The sequence below is a fragment of the Thunnus albacares genome, chromosome 7 (assembly GCF_914725855.1).
Source record: "Thunnus albacares chromosome 7, fThuAlb1.1, whole genome shotgun sequence".
NCBI classification, from domain to species: domain Eukaryota; kingdom Metazoa; phylum Chordata; class Actinopteri; order Scombriformes; family Scombridae; genus Thunnus; species Thunnus albacares.
In genome coordinates, this window is record NC_058112.1 from 32906970 (window position 1) to 32927578 (window position 20609).

At 38.4% G+C, this 20609-nt stretch overlaps 1 protein-coding gene across 4 annotated transcripts in view; it reads left to right on the plus strand.

Moving 5' to 3' along the window:
- Positions 1-748: 748 nt before the first annotated feature.
- Positions 749-20609, plus strand: part of LOC122985179 (peroxisomal succinyl-coenzyme A thioesterase-like) — a 28895-nt gene continuing 9034 nt past the window's right edge. The window contains exons 1-12 of one of the 4 annotated variants that reach the window (XR_006404046.1): positions 749-859; positions 1994-2195; positions 4183-4282; positions 4376-4566; positions 5320-5489; positions 8284-8403; positions 8646-8728; positions 9409-9502; positions 10387-10467; positions 11362-11503; positions 11613-11802; positions 12392-14179. Coding sequence is in view for 2 of the 4 variants with exons in the window: in XM_044355651.1 (XP_044211586.1) it covers positions 2000-2195; positions 4183-4282; positions 4376-4566; positions 5320-5489; positions 8284-8403; positions 8646-8728; positions 9409-9502; positions 10387-10467; positions 11362-11503; positions 11613-11749 (1314 nt within the window). In the remaining 2 variants the exon portion in view is untranslated. Of the gene's footprint in view, positions 860-889; positions 914-1993; positions 2196-4182; positions 4283-4375; positions 4567-5319; positions 5490-8283; positions 8404-8645; positions 8729-9408; positions 9503-10386; positions 10468-11361; positions 11504-11612; positions 14180-20609 lie in introns of those variants that run through there. The other 3 variants (XR_006404045.1, XM_044355651.1, XM_044355652.1) reach the window with 3 other exon arrangements.

Here is a 20609-nt window from a genome sequence, read left to right on the forward strand (position 1 = left end):
TTTGTATGCAAAATCTTCATATGTAAAGAAATGAATGTGAATAAAAAGTACAAATAAATCCTCTGAAAGAAGTGGAGTAGAACAAAAAAAAAAGGAATTTAAAGACATCAAAATATAATGTAAATATAATATTCAGTTTCCACTAGTGGATAGGCTTATAACATATAACATTTAAAATGGTCATTTCTTGCTGGTTATAATATGTATTTTATTAAAATCTGAAGTATAACTTGACTTTTGCCATCGCTAAAATGTATTCTTCACAGACCTATTCCCACTTGGGACAATGTAGGGAAAATGTATAATAGTTTTAAAGTAAATTAAACATTTCCCACTGATTTATGGATCTGTAAGCAGAGACAATCCCTTCACTGGGCGAAATGTTATGTTGAAACTGTAACACTGGAGCCGCCATGTTGGATCTGACAGGCAGTGCTCTTCAGTGGCTCCGCCGTTCCGACCGTTGAGCCGTAATGGCGCCAGTGGCGTAGCGGCATCTGTTACACCTTTACCGCAAACGCCGGCCCCGTTTTGTTGTTCAGAAGCTGAACTGACTGGTGTGCAGCAGCCGGGAAGAACACGCTAACAGACCGTCAGCCGTTATTCTACAGACATGGATAGTTTTAAGTTTTTGACCCGGTGAGGTGGACAAACCGCTGAGGGCGGAGACTGTCGTTCAAAGTTGAACTTCAGACTGTCTCTGGATTAATAACCTCAGTCTGCCGCTGTCGAAGAGTTTGATTCTTTCTGTCGAAGAGTTTGTCTCACATAGACTCTTTCTGTCATTGCTTTGCTTCGAGAAATCAAACCGACAGCAGACCTACAGACAGCAGCTCTGAGCCGTCAGGCTGCTCGGACAGTAAGTTCTTCTTACACGTCAGTCATGAGACACTGAATATGCAGAGAGAGAGAGGTCAGTGCTGGAAAGTTACTCAAGTACTGTACTGCACATAAGTACAGTTTTGAGGTAGTTACTTGTACTTTGCTTGAGTATTCCCATTTGATGCTATTGCGTATTATTATAAAAAACATATAATATACTATATAATATGATGCATTACTATTAATCTACCCAAAGTATCTAAAAATTGGCTCCACAACGTTAAAATGCTCCTATATGTATTTGTTAGTGATATGAACAAACAATATAATATAATATTAAAGCTGCAAGCAGCGTTGGTCGGGACCTCACATTCTGGCCCGTTGGGATCAGATCATTTTGCTTTTTAAAAATGAGTCATATTTCTTACAAGTGTGGTGTGCTTTTATTTTGAAAGTCTGATTTGACAGGATGAGAATTTTCTGCAGGGTGAGACATATCTGCCCTGCTCACACCTGTCATCAAAATGATGCAAATTTTGGGCCCATTCATTTGAATTTCAATTAGTAAATTGAAAACTCTTGATGAATTTGTGTGTAAAACAAATTAATTTCCTAATTTTCATCAAGTCTATTTTTAGAAAAGTAAAGACTTTTAACCCACATGACCTGGTCAAAGTTTGATTGAAATGTGTAAATCTTGGAATCTTACAACAAACTGCATCAAACTATATCACACAATGATATAGAGTGACAGAGATAAAAGTAACATAATAATTGGTCAAAAATTAGGGAGGGTGGATGATAAGGTGTGACCTAAGCCGACCCAAGGGCATAAAAACAATGCCCCAAAGAAAAAACCTTCAGAGCGATTTGGTTCGTTGTAAAAGTGCTGATTGCTCCCCTTTTTTGCCGGCATTAAAGAACACTTTGCTGCTTGGACCTCTGACTCCCTTTTTATTTTCAAAAGAGAGTTTTTTGCTCTGTTACATTTTTCTGCAACAATTTGATACAACACAAGGACAACATCACATATATTTAGGCCTGTGAATGAACAACTAATGCTGTCTGTGAAGTGTCTGTCTACCCTCTAGTGTAATGTATCCAGTCAGATAGTTTTGGTTTGTCCAGCTTTTGAGATATCTGTCTCTGGTTATTTTATCTGTCTGCTCAGCTCACAATGGACAGGAAACAGTGTTGTGTGAAGCTGACAGTCCAGCCGTCCAGAGGACTTGTGGATGAGAAGTTCACCATCCTGGTCCAGAATGCCCCTCCTGGTTCCCAGCTCACGGTTCACGCTCTGCACCAGTGTGAAGACGGATACACATGGGAGGCATTCGCTCACTACATCGCCAACGCCTCTGGGACAGTGAACGGTACATGGTCCAAAATCTAGACCTGGAAAATACATTTAGAAATGTTTGTATTGTATTTGTGAACCACAGGAAACTATTTTAAAGATCCCCTCCGGTAGAGATGTGCTGGTATATTAGTTTCTTCAGTATATTACCGTCATCACCGTGATTATTGTTGTTTTCAGAGGACACCATGAACACAGAGCAGCTCTCCTGCCTTCATCAACAGTTTGGTTTTGTTTAGCTACAAGTGGTCTGTAAGAGCCCAGTATAACTTTTATTATGTTCTGTGTGCGTTTACTAATTTCTCTGCCTTTTTAAAAATTAAATTTAACTGTTAACACGCAGCAGATAACAATTACTACAAAGTTTTTGCACTTCAGAAATCAATTGACCAATTTCATTTGGAAAAATTCATGAATTTCCAAAATATGAATGTGTGCATAGAATCTAACGCAGACACTGAGCTGCATCTGAAGTCAATTGTCTTTGAATTTTGAACAGCTGAGTCTAACAAAATTTCAATATTCTGCAAAGACTACTGTGCAGTGAATAAAATCCAAGGCGATCATGGTGTGAAGTCATTTAACTATAGGTTAGCACTAATAGTAAGATTTCAGGAAATGTGATTATCATGATTATACTGTTTACTGTGATGTTTTTACCTAAAATCACAGTGTGAGAATTTGTTACCGGTACATCTCTACCCATATCAACACACTCTACTCGGAACAATAATTTGTGTCTGATATGGTTTTTCCACAAAAAAAGTATAATTACCACTTTAATATCCTCCTTCTCTCTCATTAGAAATTCCAGAATCTATGAACCTGCAAATATATATTTAATTTCAGAGGTTTAACTGCTGGACATAAGATGTCTCATACCTCACTGTAAAGTCTGTTCTCAGACTACATCTACATTAAACCGGCTAAAGTCTAAAAAGCTGTTTTTGAGCTGAAACAACACAAGTTCAGAGCAGGAGTCTCATCTTGTTACTGCAAATACCTCCATCCACATCAAAACACCAAAAGAGGTAATTGTCCTCCTACTGGGCATGTGCGGAAGACAGACGAGCAATTCAGAAAACCAGCGAAGAAGAAACTGTTTCTGTTTCTGCAGTGGCTTCCTGACATTTACTTTATTGCAGCAGATTACGACAGTTTGAGCAGAGAAAGGTGGTAGATAGATACGTTAAACTCTAAACAAGCTATCCACATAGACCATAAAGAGAACAACAACTGCATGAAGCTGTCCGCCATTGTTGTTATTGTTGTTGTTTCTTCTTCTTTGTCTTCCAGTGAAACGCTGTGCTACTGTCTGTTCTGTCAGCGTTATGACAGCGTTTCTACAAAGCTCTGTTTTCCTTGTACACACTACAACGCCAAGCCGGCATTTTCACATTTACACACTCTGGAGGACGATTTAGAAAAGCTCCGTTTTTAGAGGAAGAAAAATGCCATTTTAGTTCGGACGGAGGAACAAAACGCAGAGAAAAAGATGCATTCACGAATTTAGCCGGTTTAGTGTGGACATGATCTTAGTGTTTGTGCATCACACTTGTGTAAGTTGAATACTGGACCACGATTGGCTCCAGCCTAGTTATGACGTCACAAATCCTGCTCATAGGATCTCCCCTTAAAATCAAATTTTCAATGAGCACAGAGATTTCAGCAGATTTTTATTTTTTGTAAATTTAAATCTGTATTTAAATAGGTTCTCTCATTGAGATCAAGATCTCTTTTTCAAGAGAGACCTGTACACAAGAATGAACAAATACAGTTTAAGTGGGACAGATGCACAGATGATTCACAGACATGTTAGACATTAAGTTCACATTAAACAATGAACGTGAGAACCAACTCTGCACAGAGAAGAGAACAACAAGACTGTTGCAACAAGAAGATGATGTTTTTGAGTCGGGGGGGAACTTTGAATATTTTCTGTTCTTGTACGGAAAGAAGAAAATCAAAATAAGAAATGCATTTTCATGCCTTTTGCTTTACAGTTTCAGAGGATCTCAGTCTGGGTGGGACATATTCTGGGGTTGAACCGATGGGTCTGCTCTGGAGCCTCAGACCAGTTCCAGGCAGCAAACCTGGGCTCAGGTAAGCCAACTGGACCAGAGCTGTTCAGATGATCCCAATAAATACAGAATCAATAATCAGTATCAGAGCTGACTCTTTCCCATCATCCCTCAGGATGAGGAAGATGAACGTCCAGACTCCCATGGAGATCAGGATCTCGGTGTACCAGGGTCACTCAACTGAAGCCTTCATAACTCAGGTGCCGCTGGCCAGCGTGTTTGTGGAGCGCTGGTACATGGCGCCCGGCATCGTCAGGGTCCCGATCACAGAGGGCGGACTCACTGCGACTCTCTTCCTGCCCTCAGGTAGGACTAGAGGAGAGTCTGGAGGGAGGTTTCAGATCTGACGGTCTGAGCAACACAGACCAGTGACATCAGAGCAAGTAGGAAGGGCTAGCAGGAGGCGTGGAGGTGTAGTCTGAAAATGTGGTTATGATACTTTTGTCATCCAGTTTGTTCATGCTGTATTTCTGTAACTTTGCTCTCTTGGTCATTTGAGCAGCTGGGGCTCAGGAGGTAAAGCAGGTCATCCACTAATCGAATGATTGGTGGTTTGATCCCTGGCTCCTCCAGTCTGCATGTCGTGTCCATGTCCTTGGGCAAGATACTCAACCCAAATTGCCTCTGAAGGCTGTGCCATTGGTGTGTGTGTGTGTGTGTGTGTGTGAATGAGTATTAGATTAGAACTCCTGGTGAGCAGGTTGGCATCTTGCATGGCAACCTCTGCCATCAGTGTATGAATGTATGTGTGCATGGGTGAATGTCTACATGCAGTGTAAAGCGCTTTGAGTGGTCGGGAGACTAGAAAGGCGCTATAGCTGTAGCTATAGTAGCATTCTAGCTGCAGAGATCTAGTGGCAGAGTCCAGAAAACCCTGTATGTACTTTATGCATGTTTGGGAACGAAAACAGCACAATTAAGGCACTTTACCTGTGACTGGATGGTACTGTAGGAGTGAAACATGTAGACAGGAAATACTAAAAAGGTTTCCATTAAATATAATCCCACAGTTGCAGAAACTGTCATCGTCAGTAAACGGACTGTCTTTTGTGTCTGAAGGACCTGGACCTTTTCCTGGCCTCCTGGACCTGTGGGGGGGTGGAGGGAAGTTGGTGGAGTACCGCGCGGCGCTGCTAGCCTCCCATGGCTTTGCCTCCCTGGCCCTCGACTACCTGACACCCAAAGTCACCTTGGAAACTGGAAAGATGGTGGACAACCAGTACTTTGAGGTAAACCTGATGAGCGTCCTACATGACAAATTCTAAAATACAAAACATTAAATCAGTGATCAGTCAGAACACCCCAAAATAATATAAGATTTTGTAAAAACTTGAATATTATGGGAACTATGGAGAAGCAGAACTCCATAACAAGCTGACAGACACACAGCTCTGACATATATAGATTAGTTGTGGCTCACGTTAGCAGACAGCAGACAGAGAGCAACATAATCAACAGATGAACTATTAATAATAAAAAATTGTTAGTTGCAGCTCTAACAGTGAGAGGTTGGAGGTATTTCTGTATCCACCAACAACCGAACAATACGAGAAATAGCTTCTTAGTGAGAGAAGCTATTTTATACTGTAACTCCTTGAAGTACAAGTGTGCATGAAGCCTTAATCTAAAAAATACAAGATCTGGCTTTAAAAAAAACACTAACTGTATAACGCAGGCACCAATCATGAACTGCAACCTGCATACTGGTAATAATCATCTACTCTGGGTGTCAGACAGTCACATTCTATCAGGAACATTGTTGAGTTTTGGAGGTTAAAAGTCTCAGCAGGAGACACTGAGCTGTGTGTCTGTTATCTGTTTGTGTGTTTATGTGTCAATAAACTAAAAAAAACTGGTTCAACTCCAGAGGTCAGTTTTTGTTGGTGTAATCTCATGTAAAATAATTTTCTATACCAATATTATTACTACTACACAGTGGTAGAAAGTAACATTTTTCGAGGTACTTGTACTTAACTTGAGTATTTCCATGTGATGCTACTTTATACTTCCACTCCACTATATTTATTTGACAGCTTTAGTTACTTTTCAGATGAAGATTTGACACAATGGATAATATAACAAGCTTTTAAAATACAACACATTGTTAAAGATGAAACCAGTGGTTTCCAACCTTTTTGGCTTTTGACGTCTTACAAAAAGCAGTGTGTAGTCGGGGTCACATTTCACATGTCTATGAGTTGTTAACAGCTCCACCAAATAGTGATTTTTCCCTCTAAACTTCTCACATGCTTTCATTTCAATAAATGTTCAAATGATCCAATATTTCAGCAAAAATCAAAGATTAGAGAAAAAGTCCAAAAACTGAAAACAGATTTGTGTATCAGAACTTTGTTTTTTCTTCTTTCCTCTCCCATTAATCATCTCACCACCCCTCAGATTTATCTGCTGACCCTTTGGAGGGGCCCGACCCCTAGGTTGGGAACCACTGGACTAAACTAGCTAACTGTATATAAAGTAGTGTAAACTAGCTCCACCTCCAGCAGCTACAACAGTAACATGCTGCTCTAACACTGATGCTTCACTATTAATAATCTAATGATGTCATATATAATAATATATCAGTCAGAGGGACCAAACCACTACTTTTACTGCAATACTTTAACTACATCAAGCTCATAATACTTATGTACTTTTACTGCAATACTTTAACTACATCAAGCTCATAATACTTATGTACTTTTACTGCAATACTTTAACTACATCAAGCTCATAATACTTATGTACTTTTACTGCAATACTTTAACTACATCAAGCTCATAATACTTATGTACTTTTACTGCAATACTTTACCTACATCAAGCTCATAATACTTATGTACTTTTACTATAGTAGGGTTTTTCATGCATTCATCTTCCACCACTTCTACTACATTTGTATCAAAATAATATCAGAGTATTACAGAAAAGTGTAGCACAGGGCCTAGCCATCTAGAGCTTTGATTTTAATCAATAAAAATCTTAAAATCAATGATTAATCTCAATGGTGTAATATAATTAGAACTGTTTTGCTCAGCAGGAAGCAGGAGAGGTATGTTTTTATTTATTTTATTTTTGCCTGATCTCTAAATGCAAAGTCACTGTTGTCCTGCTGCAATGAATTCAATGTCAAGTCAATTTTATCTATACAGCCAAAAATCACAAATTAGAAACTTTCCTCAGAGGAGACGACACTCTCGACCCAGATGAAGAAACACGCCACAAATAAAACCCTTTAACAGGAAGAAACATAAGAAGGATCCCTCTCACAGTTGTGTAAATGAATTTTCAAGATTTGAATAAGACAAAGTTAAAACCTAACTAACAGTTTATTAAGGTCAGGAAATGCTATTACACAACTTTAATCACCTGACACTCACCTGAGGAAAGCTGAGAGTCAAACATCACACCCAGATTACAGCAACCTGCTTTGACATGATGAGAGCTGACTGCTGGAAATGTGTGGCCACTTTAAAAAGCTCTCAGATTTGACTTTGTTTAGCTGTCAGAAGTTTTATAAAATCTAACATTGGCTGCTTTGCTTCGTACTGTATATCTCCAGCCTTATTACTCCGTTAATCCATCATGTCCTTTATGTTCTCTTGATGCTGGTTACTTCACTGTTGCTCGATTTAACAAAAAACGTTTTGATGGTCAAGCCTTTGCCCTTTGAGCTCTCCTTCTTTGTAATAAACTACTGCTGCACATTTTGGAGGGAAGCTCTGTGGAGACTTTCTGATCCAGACTGAAAACCTCTTTTCTCTGTGAGCTCTGGTCTCTCATTTTACTGGCAGGGAAATCAAATCACTAACAGTTTTTTCGTCTTTGACAAGTAGTTTCCCCGACTCTGTTCTGGTTATATGATCTCTATTTTTTAAATGCTTAACCTCAATCCTGTTGTTCATTATTACCTGTGTGTGTACTTTTACATGTGAAGTCATGTTTTTTGTAACTTGTAAAGTGAATGGACCCTCTTTGCTGCGCACTTTAAATAAACTGTGGTTGAAGTTATGTTTTCTTGGTGTAGACGGCCTATAGAGTCCTGCAGCAGCATCCTCAGGTCCTCAGCAGCAGGATCGCCATGTTGGGCCTTTCCTTCGGCACCTGTATCGCACTCAAAATGGCTGCTTATTCCCAAGTTGTAAAGGTAGGACAACTGCTGTTTAACTTTCCATATCACACTGAATACTGGGCCACGATTGGCTCCAAACTTACTGTGATGTCACAAATCATGCTCATAGGTTCGCCCTTAAACTGAGATTCAAGGTGTAAAGAAATAATAATGACTTTTTTTTTTATACATTGCTACTCGTCATTTTGTGTAGTTTTTCTGTTATGTGTGAACTCTGTATATGTAAAGAGTGTGTGTGTGTGTGTGTGGTCTCCCAGCTCAGGTGTGTGGTGGGTATTAGTGGGAGTCATGTGCAGCCAGTCGATGGATCTGTGAAAGAAATACTGGAATACTTTCAAAGGTAAGTTGATCTGTTGTTAGTTACTTTATTATTCATGTTCAGCAACTCAACAAATGCAAGTCAGATTGTCATTAAATGTCCCGATATCATTCCTGCTCCCCAGAGGATTAATGGTGCATTTAATTTGAACCGGGAAGTCGGAATTTCCAAGTTCCCAGTCGGAAATGGAACTGGAATGCCCCCTGAAGTTGGTAGTATACTGAAATCAGTCATACATACATATTTGTCCAACTTCTATCTCTGGACATGTTGCTACGGTGTTTGTACGCACAAAATACAGCGCAATGCGTTGTTAGCAACTGGTATTGCTGACAACGGCTAACCTGGCTAGAACTGGTTTTCTGACTTCTCGTACTGGAACACGGTCACCTCAGGCGTGACGTCATTCCCAGCTCTGACTTCCGAGGTAAACGGAACACAGCATAACGTTAGACTTTAATGACCTCATGATGTTTCTTCTGGCGCCACCAGCAGGACAAACTTTATACTGTATTTTTAGCTCCACTGGCTGTAAAGATGTGTGAAAAGAAAGTGAATTCATGCAAAGACAGTGGAGAGAAAGATAAGGACACAAACAGACTGGTTTTGTTTGAGTCGCCACAATAATTCAAGCATGAGTTGAGTCAGAACTGAGTCAGCTGAAGTTGAAGTCTTTTTTGGTTTGTTTTCTGTCCAATCAGAAACGCTGAGAAGACTCGCTTCAACGAGGAGAACCAGGTGATCTGGCGAGATCTGACTCTGCCCATCCCCACTGACCCTGCACTCAAAGTGGACGTGAGTTCAATCAGACAGAACGTCTCTCTTTCTTATTATTTTACAATCAGTTTTTCAGTGTTTGGTTTTGGTTTCACAAGGAAGTATCTTTTCTTTCTTATGGCAGTTTTGCCTTTATTTGATAGTGAAACACTTCTTAGCATATCCAAAATAGTTTTTATTTTTTTGTTATTCCTTGGACATTGTGCTTTTTGGATGAAGAAATATATGCATTTATTAACAGTTGTGATCCTTTACTCATGTATCTACAAGAAAGTATTTTCTAACATTTTTTATACTTTTTAATTTACATGGATGTTGCTGTAAAGATTTTTCAGTCAGAGACACATCAAGGAATGACCATTTATAGCAAATGGTTATATGTTAGTATGATAGTTAGATTTGGCAGAAAAAGCTGTTTGAAGCAGCTCTCAAAGAATCAGAGCAGCAATGTCATTTTCTGACATTCAATGTCAGTATGATAACGTTGTGAATTTTATGATTAGTTGGCATTTTGTGTCATTTTCCAGTCCTTTTCTAATTGTTTTAACCTGGATGGCCATGTGCAGGCGTAAAGTGTTTTGTGTGAGACTTTCAAGTTGGTTTCTTACAACATAACAAGTTAAAAACTGTTTCACGTAACCTGTCTGTGAAATTTGTTTTTTGGATTTATTAAGACTAAACAGCAGACTGGAGAAGATCGGAAGGGCTGCTTTCAGCTTCCGTAGATTTACATTCGCTCGTCTCAAGAAAACCTTTATGAGCAAGTTATTTAATTTGTAAGATAGAAAAAAAATAGACGTGGGTTTAATTAAACTTAAATCACAACAGTTTTCCTTCAATATGAATATTCAGAAAAAAAGTCGATAAAAGTTCAAATGCTGCTTCTGTTTGTCTCTGAGCAGGTGGGACGACTGCAGTGTCCTGTGATGTTGGTTGTAGCGGAGGACGATCAGAACTGGCCGGCGTCCGAGTCTGCTCAGGACGTGAGTTTACTTTCATGACAACATCATGTCAGAGTAACGAGCCTGGTGCAGAGGATTAAAGTCAGATTAGGAAGCAGGACAACAGAAGTTGGATGAAACTGATTCCTGATAGGAAACTGATTTTACAAGGATATATATGGAATTCCAAAATGGCCAATATTAGATTAATAATAAGACACTATAAAATAAATAATTGTGTATCTAAATGAACCAATAAATTGTGTACTGTTGTGTACTGTAAGCGTTTAGGTAAAAATGTACCTGAACACCTCCTGTGTAGTCACTCGCTACTGCTGCTGATCTGCTAAATGTGCTGCTAACGCTACGTTTTCTGTCTAGACACGAGGTAAGACTGTCCATTCTTGATTTAAAGCTCTGTTTTCGCTGTCTACTTTTCTTTTTTTAAGAGTACTTTTCTTTGACTTGTGTCACGCCTCGTCTGTTGTTTGTCCCTGATATGCTGGAGTCAGTCGGCAAAGCCCTGAAGCTCCGCCCTGCCCCCGCACAGAGTGGAGCAGCTCATTGATCGCTGGTTTATCCAAATTTTATTAATATTAAATGTATTGCATGTCCAAATTGCACCAAATTTGACACTGAACTCCCTTTGTTCCCCAGCCATACACTTGCCAGGTGTGTAGTCGACAGGAAGGACAGTTCACGAGATATGTGAAGGACATACATACAGACAGAGATTCCTTCCTTTAGCAGAGAGATTCCAAACATGACATTTAAAATCTCACAGTAGTTGAGGTGTCGAAATTGGGTGTGTTTTCTGTAAAGATTCAGTTTGGGGACGACAGCATCAACAACAGCATTAAAAAAACATTCATTCACAAACAATATCTAAGCCCTGTTGCAAAAATTAAATAATGTTTTGAACTTCCTGTTTACCAGATAAAGGAGATGATGGAGCAGGCGGGGAACAGCCACCTGCTGACCATCCTTTCGTACCCGAATGCCGGTCACCTGATTGAACCTCCGTACACGCCGCACTTCAGAGCCAGCTCCTTCAAGACAGTCGGCCAAGGTCAAATGCGTAAGTTCAGCTGTGGACAATAACAGAAACTTTCTGAATGATTCAAGGTTAATGTGCCAAAATCAGGACTTGAGTTTTGTGCTGTTTCTGTTTCCTGTTGTCTTTGCAGTCATGGCTCTGTGGGGCGGAGACACGGTGCCTCATGCTCGCGCTCAGGAAGACGCCTGGAGGAAGATGCTGGCCTTCCTGCAAGAGAATCTCTACAGCAGCACAAAGCCTGCTGCAACCTCATTATCACACCTGTGACAAGGCGACGACTACTGATTATAGAGTTGCAAAGTTATTTCAAGCTCCGGAAAGTAAATATCCTATTCACATTTTTCATAGACAACATTGCATGACTCACAATTTGAGCACCTCTACAGCTTTGATTGACATAAAACTCTCCTGGCTGAATCACTAGAACAAAAAACTCCCAAGATCCGTTTTGACAATCACAGAGTTTAACATTCTGTTTTATGAGCCACTGATGCTGCGTTATATATAACATCATATCTGAGTTATTGTAATTATGAATTTCCAACTTTTAGATAGTGTTCACGTTGGAATTATGACTGGAAGCTTTTCAGAAAGCTCCAATATATCTGGCGTGGCTCTTAATAATGCAGAAGTGCCTGAAAACAAAACCAACATGGACATCAGCAAAAGACCTACATGCAATGTAATTAAACCCAAATTTAATAGATATGGTGTTATATACAGTATTTCAATCCTCACATGACCAACTCTGTATTGATGACACCGTCATAATGATATGAAGCTCTGTTAACATGCAGATCGTTCCCATCTCTACTATCCATCCAATAGGAGGTGAATAATGGTGTTCACAACAACATTACTCGAGCAGGTTTGACCGCAGGATCATTTGCGCTTTTTCGCCCTAAACAGCCAGCGAGCAGCGGCAGGCACCGACCAGTCCCCACCTGGACAACAGGAGCCAACGTGGTGATGTTACTGAAGCTCAGCCTGCCTGCTGTCATGACGACTCAGTCCTCCTGCTAACAACAATCATACCGACACTTATCTGTTAACACTGAGAGATACATTATCAACTCCTCTCGTTTCGTTTGGCTGTGCACTTCCCAGACGACAACTACAGACCTTAAAGCGCTATGAACCCAAAATAAACTTAGATTTTGCTGTTATTTAATTGCAATAAATGAATCAAAAGGATGCCAAAATAACTACATCATGATGCTGATTTGTAAAAAGCCTGAATTCCTGCTCTGTCATTTCTGTCCGCAAACAACTTTTAAAATGCTTCTTTTCTGAATGGAGTTCAGATCAATCAGAGCTGTACTTTGTGAACACTGTAGCTGCTCCATCAACACTCAAAATAATGTCATCTAAAGGCATAAATACGGCAGTGACGTTATTGTTTATACACATAGATATCTACATACAGTCTAACTTTAAAATTATATAAACTCACCGACATTTAAGATGTTAATTATTGATGGCAGCAGCTGAGGGAGGTGTGTGACTCCGTTGTTAGCTCCAATTAAATTAGGCTGAGAAGCGAAAGTGAAGATAAATCAATTTTTAATCCCAAAAGTCAACTTGCCGCACAAAAAAAGTTGGTGTGAACACACCTTAAGGTATAACTTTGGGTGGAAGTTAAAGAAATCTGCTGAGAAAACTGACAAAAATCAGCTTACTTTTGGTAAATGTCTGTAAATTTTGGGTAAATTCAGTAACTGTGGTGCGATGTTTTATTCTCAACTGCAAAAGCATTTTGAATTTGATACTGCTCTGATTCTCAACTCTGACTGGCTCCTTATCAATGACACAGAGACTGTGTTTCTATATTCAGTAACACTGAGGAACACTCCTGGAACCAGGCGCCACTCCTCCCCAACCAGTAACAAAAAGAGAAACAATATAACTCACCACTTGGTGAAATTAATGTGAGGCTTTTTCTTCACAACTCATCTGTCATACAGCAGAGTAACTGTGTGTCTTGTTGTGGCTGAGCAGCAGTGTCTGTCCGTTCTCGTCTGATAACATCTTTGCAGACCGGTGGCCAACATCAGTACAAGTTCACAGCCCGGTTGCTACGGATCGTTGATCTATCTGACATCAAATCCACACACAATTTACACATAGACACACAAAATACTACACAAAAGCAGCAGACAGTCACAGAAAACACCCTGCACATGTTCAGACTAATATGTCATTTGAATTATTGACAAAAGATAGTCAGCCGATTTCAATTATTTTTTAAATGCCTGAATTGACTGCAGCATTAGAAATGCTTTAAGATAAGGGAAGATAATTTCAAAGTTTTGTTGTTTACAGGGGAGCTCATGTCTCTTTTAAAGGAGGTAAACAAAACACTGGTTTTATAATGATAAAAAAAAACAGAAACGCAGAAAATCACATTTGACTCACACTTGGTCGAATTATTACTCAAAATAGAGATCTGTTCAAGAAGCTGTCATCAGTCTGTCAGTGTCCCATCATTATATGTCATTACTGGAATATGTGCCCAAAAATAACATCTTTTTGATGCTCAAAAGATGTTTTGATAACTCAAAATCACATTTTTGAGTGTAAAGTGAAAACATGTAAAAGTTTCTGTAACAAGAGACCAAGAGGTTAAGTAAAATGATATGTTTGTGTCCTGTTGTTCAACATGTTACCTAAACATTTTCAATAAAGATCAAACTGTGATCTTTGTGTGTTAGCTACAGGAAGAATATGTGTGTAAATGTGCTTTTGTGTACACAGACTGGTTACAAGGGTCACTGAATTCATGGTTTAGTCTCAAACACTCCTTGTGTTTGCAGAGATAACAGCTACACCATTTAATAGCAGACACATGTCACTAGTTTGCATCACATTTTGAATGCAGTGGTTTAAAAGAGCTCCAAGCCACAGATAGAAATGCCAAAAATGTTACTATCATCCCCGGTCTTCCCTACAGCATGTTTGTGTGTGGCTTAAACTTAACATGAGTCAACAGTTAAGTATTTATTCATCAACATTGTAACACTTGTGACAGTGATCAAACATTGACATGAATAGTGTTTCTTGTCTCTAGAATATCACAGAACACTCAGGTTACTCTGTACATATGAAGCCTATTTAAACTTTGAACCACTGACTCAACTTTCCCCAACATCACCGGCACATTTTATCCCACAACCTCCAAAACTGTTTCACACAGTGGCTCAGATCCAGGTCCAAGATGGATTGAGTAATGTGAACTATACTTTCTTAATTTGTGGTCACATGACAATGATTACTTTTGTTTACGGTTACCTAGATATGGGGGATGATTCATTTTACCCATTGGCTCGACTTAACCCATTCTCCCTCACTAATCTTCATAGTATTTGGCAGTTTTAACAAGAAAGTGAAACTACTTCATCATTTTATACTAAGCAGAAAAGGATGTAATATGTGCAACTTCAGAATGCTGCCGCCAGTGAATCCTGACAGAAAGACAGTAAAATGCCTTCAAATATTCAAGTTATTTTTCGTTTTGTGAGAGCTGTTTCACTAACATCTTTTGAGCATCTCCTCAGTTCATTCATGTATTTGCAATGTAAGCAATTGATTAATGTAGTGTTTCCAAGTTCAGTGTGAACATGCAGTACAGCTAATGTTAATGTCACTGACATATTGTATTTATATACGACCAGAGAGCAGAGGTAATGAGGCAGTAGAGCCTTATAGATAAATAACATTCAGTGCTGTTAAGGAGGAACATCCCGCCTCATAAGATGCAGTGGTAAGAGCAGAATTTATCACCTGTGATGAAGCCTGTAACATAACAGGCTGATTCTCCTCAGTATCAAACTCTGACTGGACAGAAGCGCTCACTCTCGTCATCCTAGTATTAGCACAGCTGCCTTTTCTCTCTGCTGCAGACCAGCTGATCATCACTCACCTGTTCATGTGACGGGTCGTGTCTTTCTGTGGACTTATGGTGGATGTATCCCTGATGTCTATGGTGCAGGAGGAACGGCACGGCCATACAGGACTTGCTCTCACTCTGGTACTGGTACAAAAATCAGCAACACATAGTCACCATCAATAGCGTGTCATGCAACTGCAAGCGTTCAGGTCTCTCCAGCATGAAAGTATCTTTCTTTTGCTTATTTTTACAAAAGACTCATCTTGACATTATAATGCTACCAGTCTTCTATTCCTATACATTCTAATGTAAAACATGTGATCGTATAGTGGCAACATTATGCATGATTTTGTATTGAGCACCTAAGCAGTAAGAGCTATTTTCTTCTAATTTCACAATAAAAATTCTAAAACAACCTAAATAAACATTTTATCCATAGACAACAAAATATATGTTGTGCAACACGTCACTTCTGTTTTACAAGAAAAAACCTTGTATCAACAATATGTAAAACCCACACTTAAACGCACAATATGTAATTTCAGCCGCTAGGAGTCTCTCAATCAGAACAATATCAAAAGACTGAGTGTGATGATGGTGTGAAGGAGCAAGGGATCATGGGAGTTGTTGTCTTCATTGTAACATAACCAGCTTCTCCAGAATAGGATTACTCCAGTGTTAATCATTCGGGATGTTTATACTTCCTGGAGGGGCTGTTAGCCGAGCTGCTGCTAACGTTTGTCCAGTTTATTTCTCTGATAACTTAAGATCCAGACGTCCAATGACTAAAATCCTTCTTCCGGCTAAAAGATATAGTTAAAAACAACCTAAATTTATCATGAAAATGTGGCTTAAAACTGAATAAAAGTCAACTTATAAGAGATTCTGTGGAACAACCACAACACCGATGTATTATCTTGTATGTGTGTAAGTTACTCTTTGGTAGACGCCATTGTAGCGGACAAACACAGCGCCGCCGTATGCATCTTGTGCGTGTTTACTCTTTGGTAGAGGAGGTATGACGCCATCGACAGGCGACCAAATGAAACGGTCCGTTACTTTGATTAAATTACAGATTTCTCTGGGTTTGAAAATTGTTGGAAACATTTGGGATAATCTAAGTACACAACTCAACAACATATATAACATAAGTCTAGTTGTTTTTAGACATTTTAATGTGGAATAATTACTTATTATACCTTTAACAAAAGCCTACCTGGTACAAAAATCAGCAACACACAATCACCGTCAATAGCGTGTCATGCAACTGCAAGCGTTCAGGTCTCTGTGTAACAAAGAGTGGAAAGATGACCATCTCAAATAATTACTAGAAGACATTACGCCACGGAGCAAGCCAGCAAGTACGAGGCTAGCTAACTAGCATTAACTCGATAAGCTTATCAAAACACCACTAGGGGATAAAGATACCATTCCTGCACATAAACGTCCGCAACTTTCTGACTACGTGCTACTACTGTTTATAGACACAATACATGTTACTGACTGTTGCAGAAACAATTTTAAAGCATTGAACATAGACACATTGGTTGTAGCATTGCTCATGTGTACCCACCTCCAGCATGAAAATATCTCTCTTTGCTGAGGCACGTACGGTGCGCAGAGAGGAGCACTATTTGTGCAGTTACGCTATTATTCCACCAGGTGGCTCTAAAACTATGTACATACAAGACAGGCATCTCTATTTTGAAGAAATTCATAATAGGGGTTATTTCTAATCCTGTTACATTCACTAAAATACTGTTCACTGTCTGGACTGTAAATGATTGCAGTAAATTTACAGCAGGATTTCAACAGTGTTAACTTGTTATTTTTAAATACAGCGCTCTACTGTTATTACAAAAGAAAATATCTTAAATTGCTCTCTATATACTATTTTTTAACAGAACAATATTCGCAATTTACTGCTAATCAACAGTGGAAAGTATCAAATAACAGCAGCATGCAGTATATTTTGGAGCATTTTGGGAAGAGCCATCTCGCCTGAACTGCACATATGAAGCTGGATCTGTTCTTTTCTTCATCCATCCCCATTTTACTAAAGTCTATCAGTGATGTTTCCAGTTCGTTTGCATTATTGAATAGATGATAGATGATTAACCTAAGCAGACAAAACAAGGAACTAAGTTAATGTGTTGACAAGTATTTTGCCAGTGAATTCATGAAGCATGATGATAGAATCGACAGTGTAAACCTTTTAGAGGTGACTTCACTTCAGTGCACGCTTGTTATTGGGTGGTTATTTGGAAGTGCAAATTCAAAATTTAAGGCAAGGTTATTTTCAAGATTATCGTTGGATCAGAAGTGAAGTGCTGAAGATTTGCTTTGCTGTAAGTAACTGCTTCAAATCTGTGTGAGTGTGGTTGTTTTAATCAAACATGTATTAATTGCGTAGGCATGAGTCTGCTAGATGTTATGTAGATAGTGCAGTAAAGGCCATAGACAACTATTGAGTGTTTTGTGCAACATTTCAATCAGACTGTTCAGTTGTATTTAGGTTGATTTTTGACATATTTCTCTGACATTACAGATGCACCAGACTATTTTACTGTTGCCCTACTGATCATAGTAAGTATTTGCCTGTTTATCACATGACACAATTGATCAGTTCATTTTTCAGACCTCAAACACTGAAACAGGCAACTGACAGGTTGTGTGACCAATGCAGGAAATCAAAAGCACCTCTGATTGTACCGGGGATGTATGAGCATCAAAAACTTCACATCTCTGCATGTTACTGTGCTATTGGGGGCAGTTGAAATGAGAGGCAGTAACTGTTAGAGAAACATGGATTCAGGGTCATTCAGTAACTCGCTCCCCTGCCGTCACCTTGTGCCTTGTTAGAGCCTGAACACACAGTTAATATATGGACCTGATGTAATATGTCTTGTGGTTTTTCATCATATTTTAATTTAAATTTGAACTGTTTTTGACAGACAGCATTATATTGACAAAAGATTCTTTATTAATGTAATGTTCTCTTTTTTTTTTCATTTGTACCACTGATATGCTTTAAGGCTGCACACTATCTTCAGTATATTCAGATGTTACATGATATAGAGCCAGATACTATCTGAGAGTTTTGTTGTAATTCTATGATGTAGCTCGGCTGTCTGTAAATGTTGGTACTCCACTTTAAAAATTGTATAACTTCTGAAATTTGGTTTGTTATCATGAACTTGAATTGTGAATCATAATTGAATCATATCCAAATAGCTAATTCATTTTGCTTTACATATTCAAAACGCTATCACAATAATGTAATCTTTTCACAGTTATCTAACTTCGATAATCCTGCTTTGTGGAACAGTCCCCTGGTTACAAGCTGCTTAACAGCAAATGATGCCGTTTCTTCAACTGAACTGTTCTGCTTTAGTTTTCTAAACACTGTTTCATATTTTTCAATATATTGTAAGTCAAAAAAGGTGATAATGCATAGTTGATCACATCAATATTTCTGAGCCTATGTGCCTTGTGCTTTTATTGCACTATTTTCCGCAAAAAGCCAAAGACATTTTGAGAGAGAAGGCTCTGTCTCAGGCTTTTGTTAACACTAGTTTAACATGCAATTGTTCTGCATGTGCAGTTCCCAACTTTATATTAAAATAAAAAGTAAAGTGCAAGAAGAAGATTGTTTGAAGAAGATTGAGTGTTTTTTCTCTCTCACATTGTAATTACATGATAATTTCATTCACAAAGAACATTTTGATGGTTTGCGTTCTGTGCTTGTAGCCAGCTTTGGACAGAGATTTTATGAAGATTAACAAATAGTAAGATCTATCATAGTATTTTTCTAAACAAAAGGGCCTTTAATTGTATGTGGTGTGACTATTCCTATGTGTCTGACCTGCTAAGTATTGAGTAATTATTAATTAAAGTTAAAAAAAAAAGGTTTATTAAAATGTATGTAAAAATACAAACTAAATAGTGCACTACAAAAATATGTCAACTATAAGATATTGTAAAACTGTAAATTTTAGTGACATTGAAAAAATATTAATTTTACAGTAACTTAATAGCAACCCTGCTGCCAGTTGTTTACTGTTGTTACTGGAAAAGTTTTCACAGTGTGGGTTTAGTTCGAGAGGAGACACTAAAACGTTTAATAACCTGACTGTATATCTAATGTCTCTAATGTAATACAATAATACAATACAGTAATACAATTAAGTCACAGTTCTAATTTTCAAGGGTTACTTTTTCTTTAGTTTAAGTGCCATTTTCATCATGAAAAAAAAAGTTTGTCACTTTATTTGAATATTTTTCGTCATAGTTTTCACTGACAAAATTAACAGTGTAGATAATAAAGAAAAACAAGAATTTAGAGTCTACAGACATGCTAGACTTTGTGAGGCTTTAATGTGCTTTGAGCTCTACATTACTACATAGAACTGTGCACTTGCATTTATATGTTTAAAAATTAATATAATTTACAAAGCAGGCTACTTTCGGAAAAACAAGTAAAACCAAATTCAAACTTAATTGGCAAAAGAAAATCTATATTCATATGTGTTTCCATCAACTACTGTTATGTGAATATTAGGAGTTGGGCCAATTGAGATAAACAGTTGATGAATTTCCCAGTCTGGTGCTATTAAGCCATTGCAGAAGAAGATATTTGATATTTAATAGAGAAGAAAAGTGCGACTAGCTGCTCCAACTGACTACCATTTAAAAAGCCTCAACTTCTCTCCAGAAATACTGAGTCAATCATTGTTTTCAACGAGTCATTATGGTCATGATCTCTAAATTCAGGCGCTCTCATAAGTGTGCTGGTAGTCATTTTGGAAATGATTGCTCTGTTAATAAGATTTCTAGACTTATAGTAGCTTTGATGTACTGTTTGAGTAGCAATAGGTGTAAAATCAACACAATAGATCTGTCTCTTCATAGTTTGTAATAGGCACGGATCTAATTGCTTTCCATCCACTTACAACAGGCACAGATCAAGCAAAGATACTGAAGTCAAGGAATGTTATCTCCTCTCTCTTAGATATGTTGCAGGTCCTCAGTATGTTATTCATACACAGATTGATGTTTGATGTGTGAACCTCTGAAACTAAAAATGTCACAAAATCACTTAGGCTAGTTTATGCCTGTATGAGTAATAGGCATATGTCATAAAATTCAGTATTAATTTTAACTGAAAGCTTCAACAACTTCTGCTCGCTTTCTTCTTGATCACTAACCTCCATCAGACCTGCTCCTTCAGCCCTGTCAGTC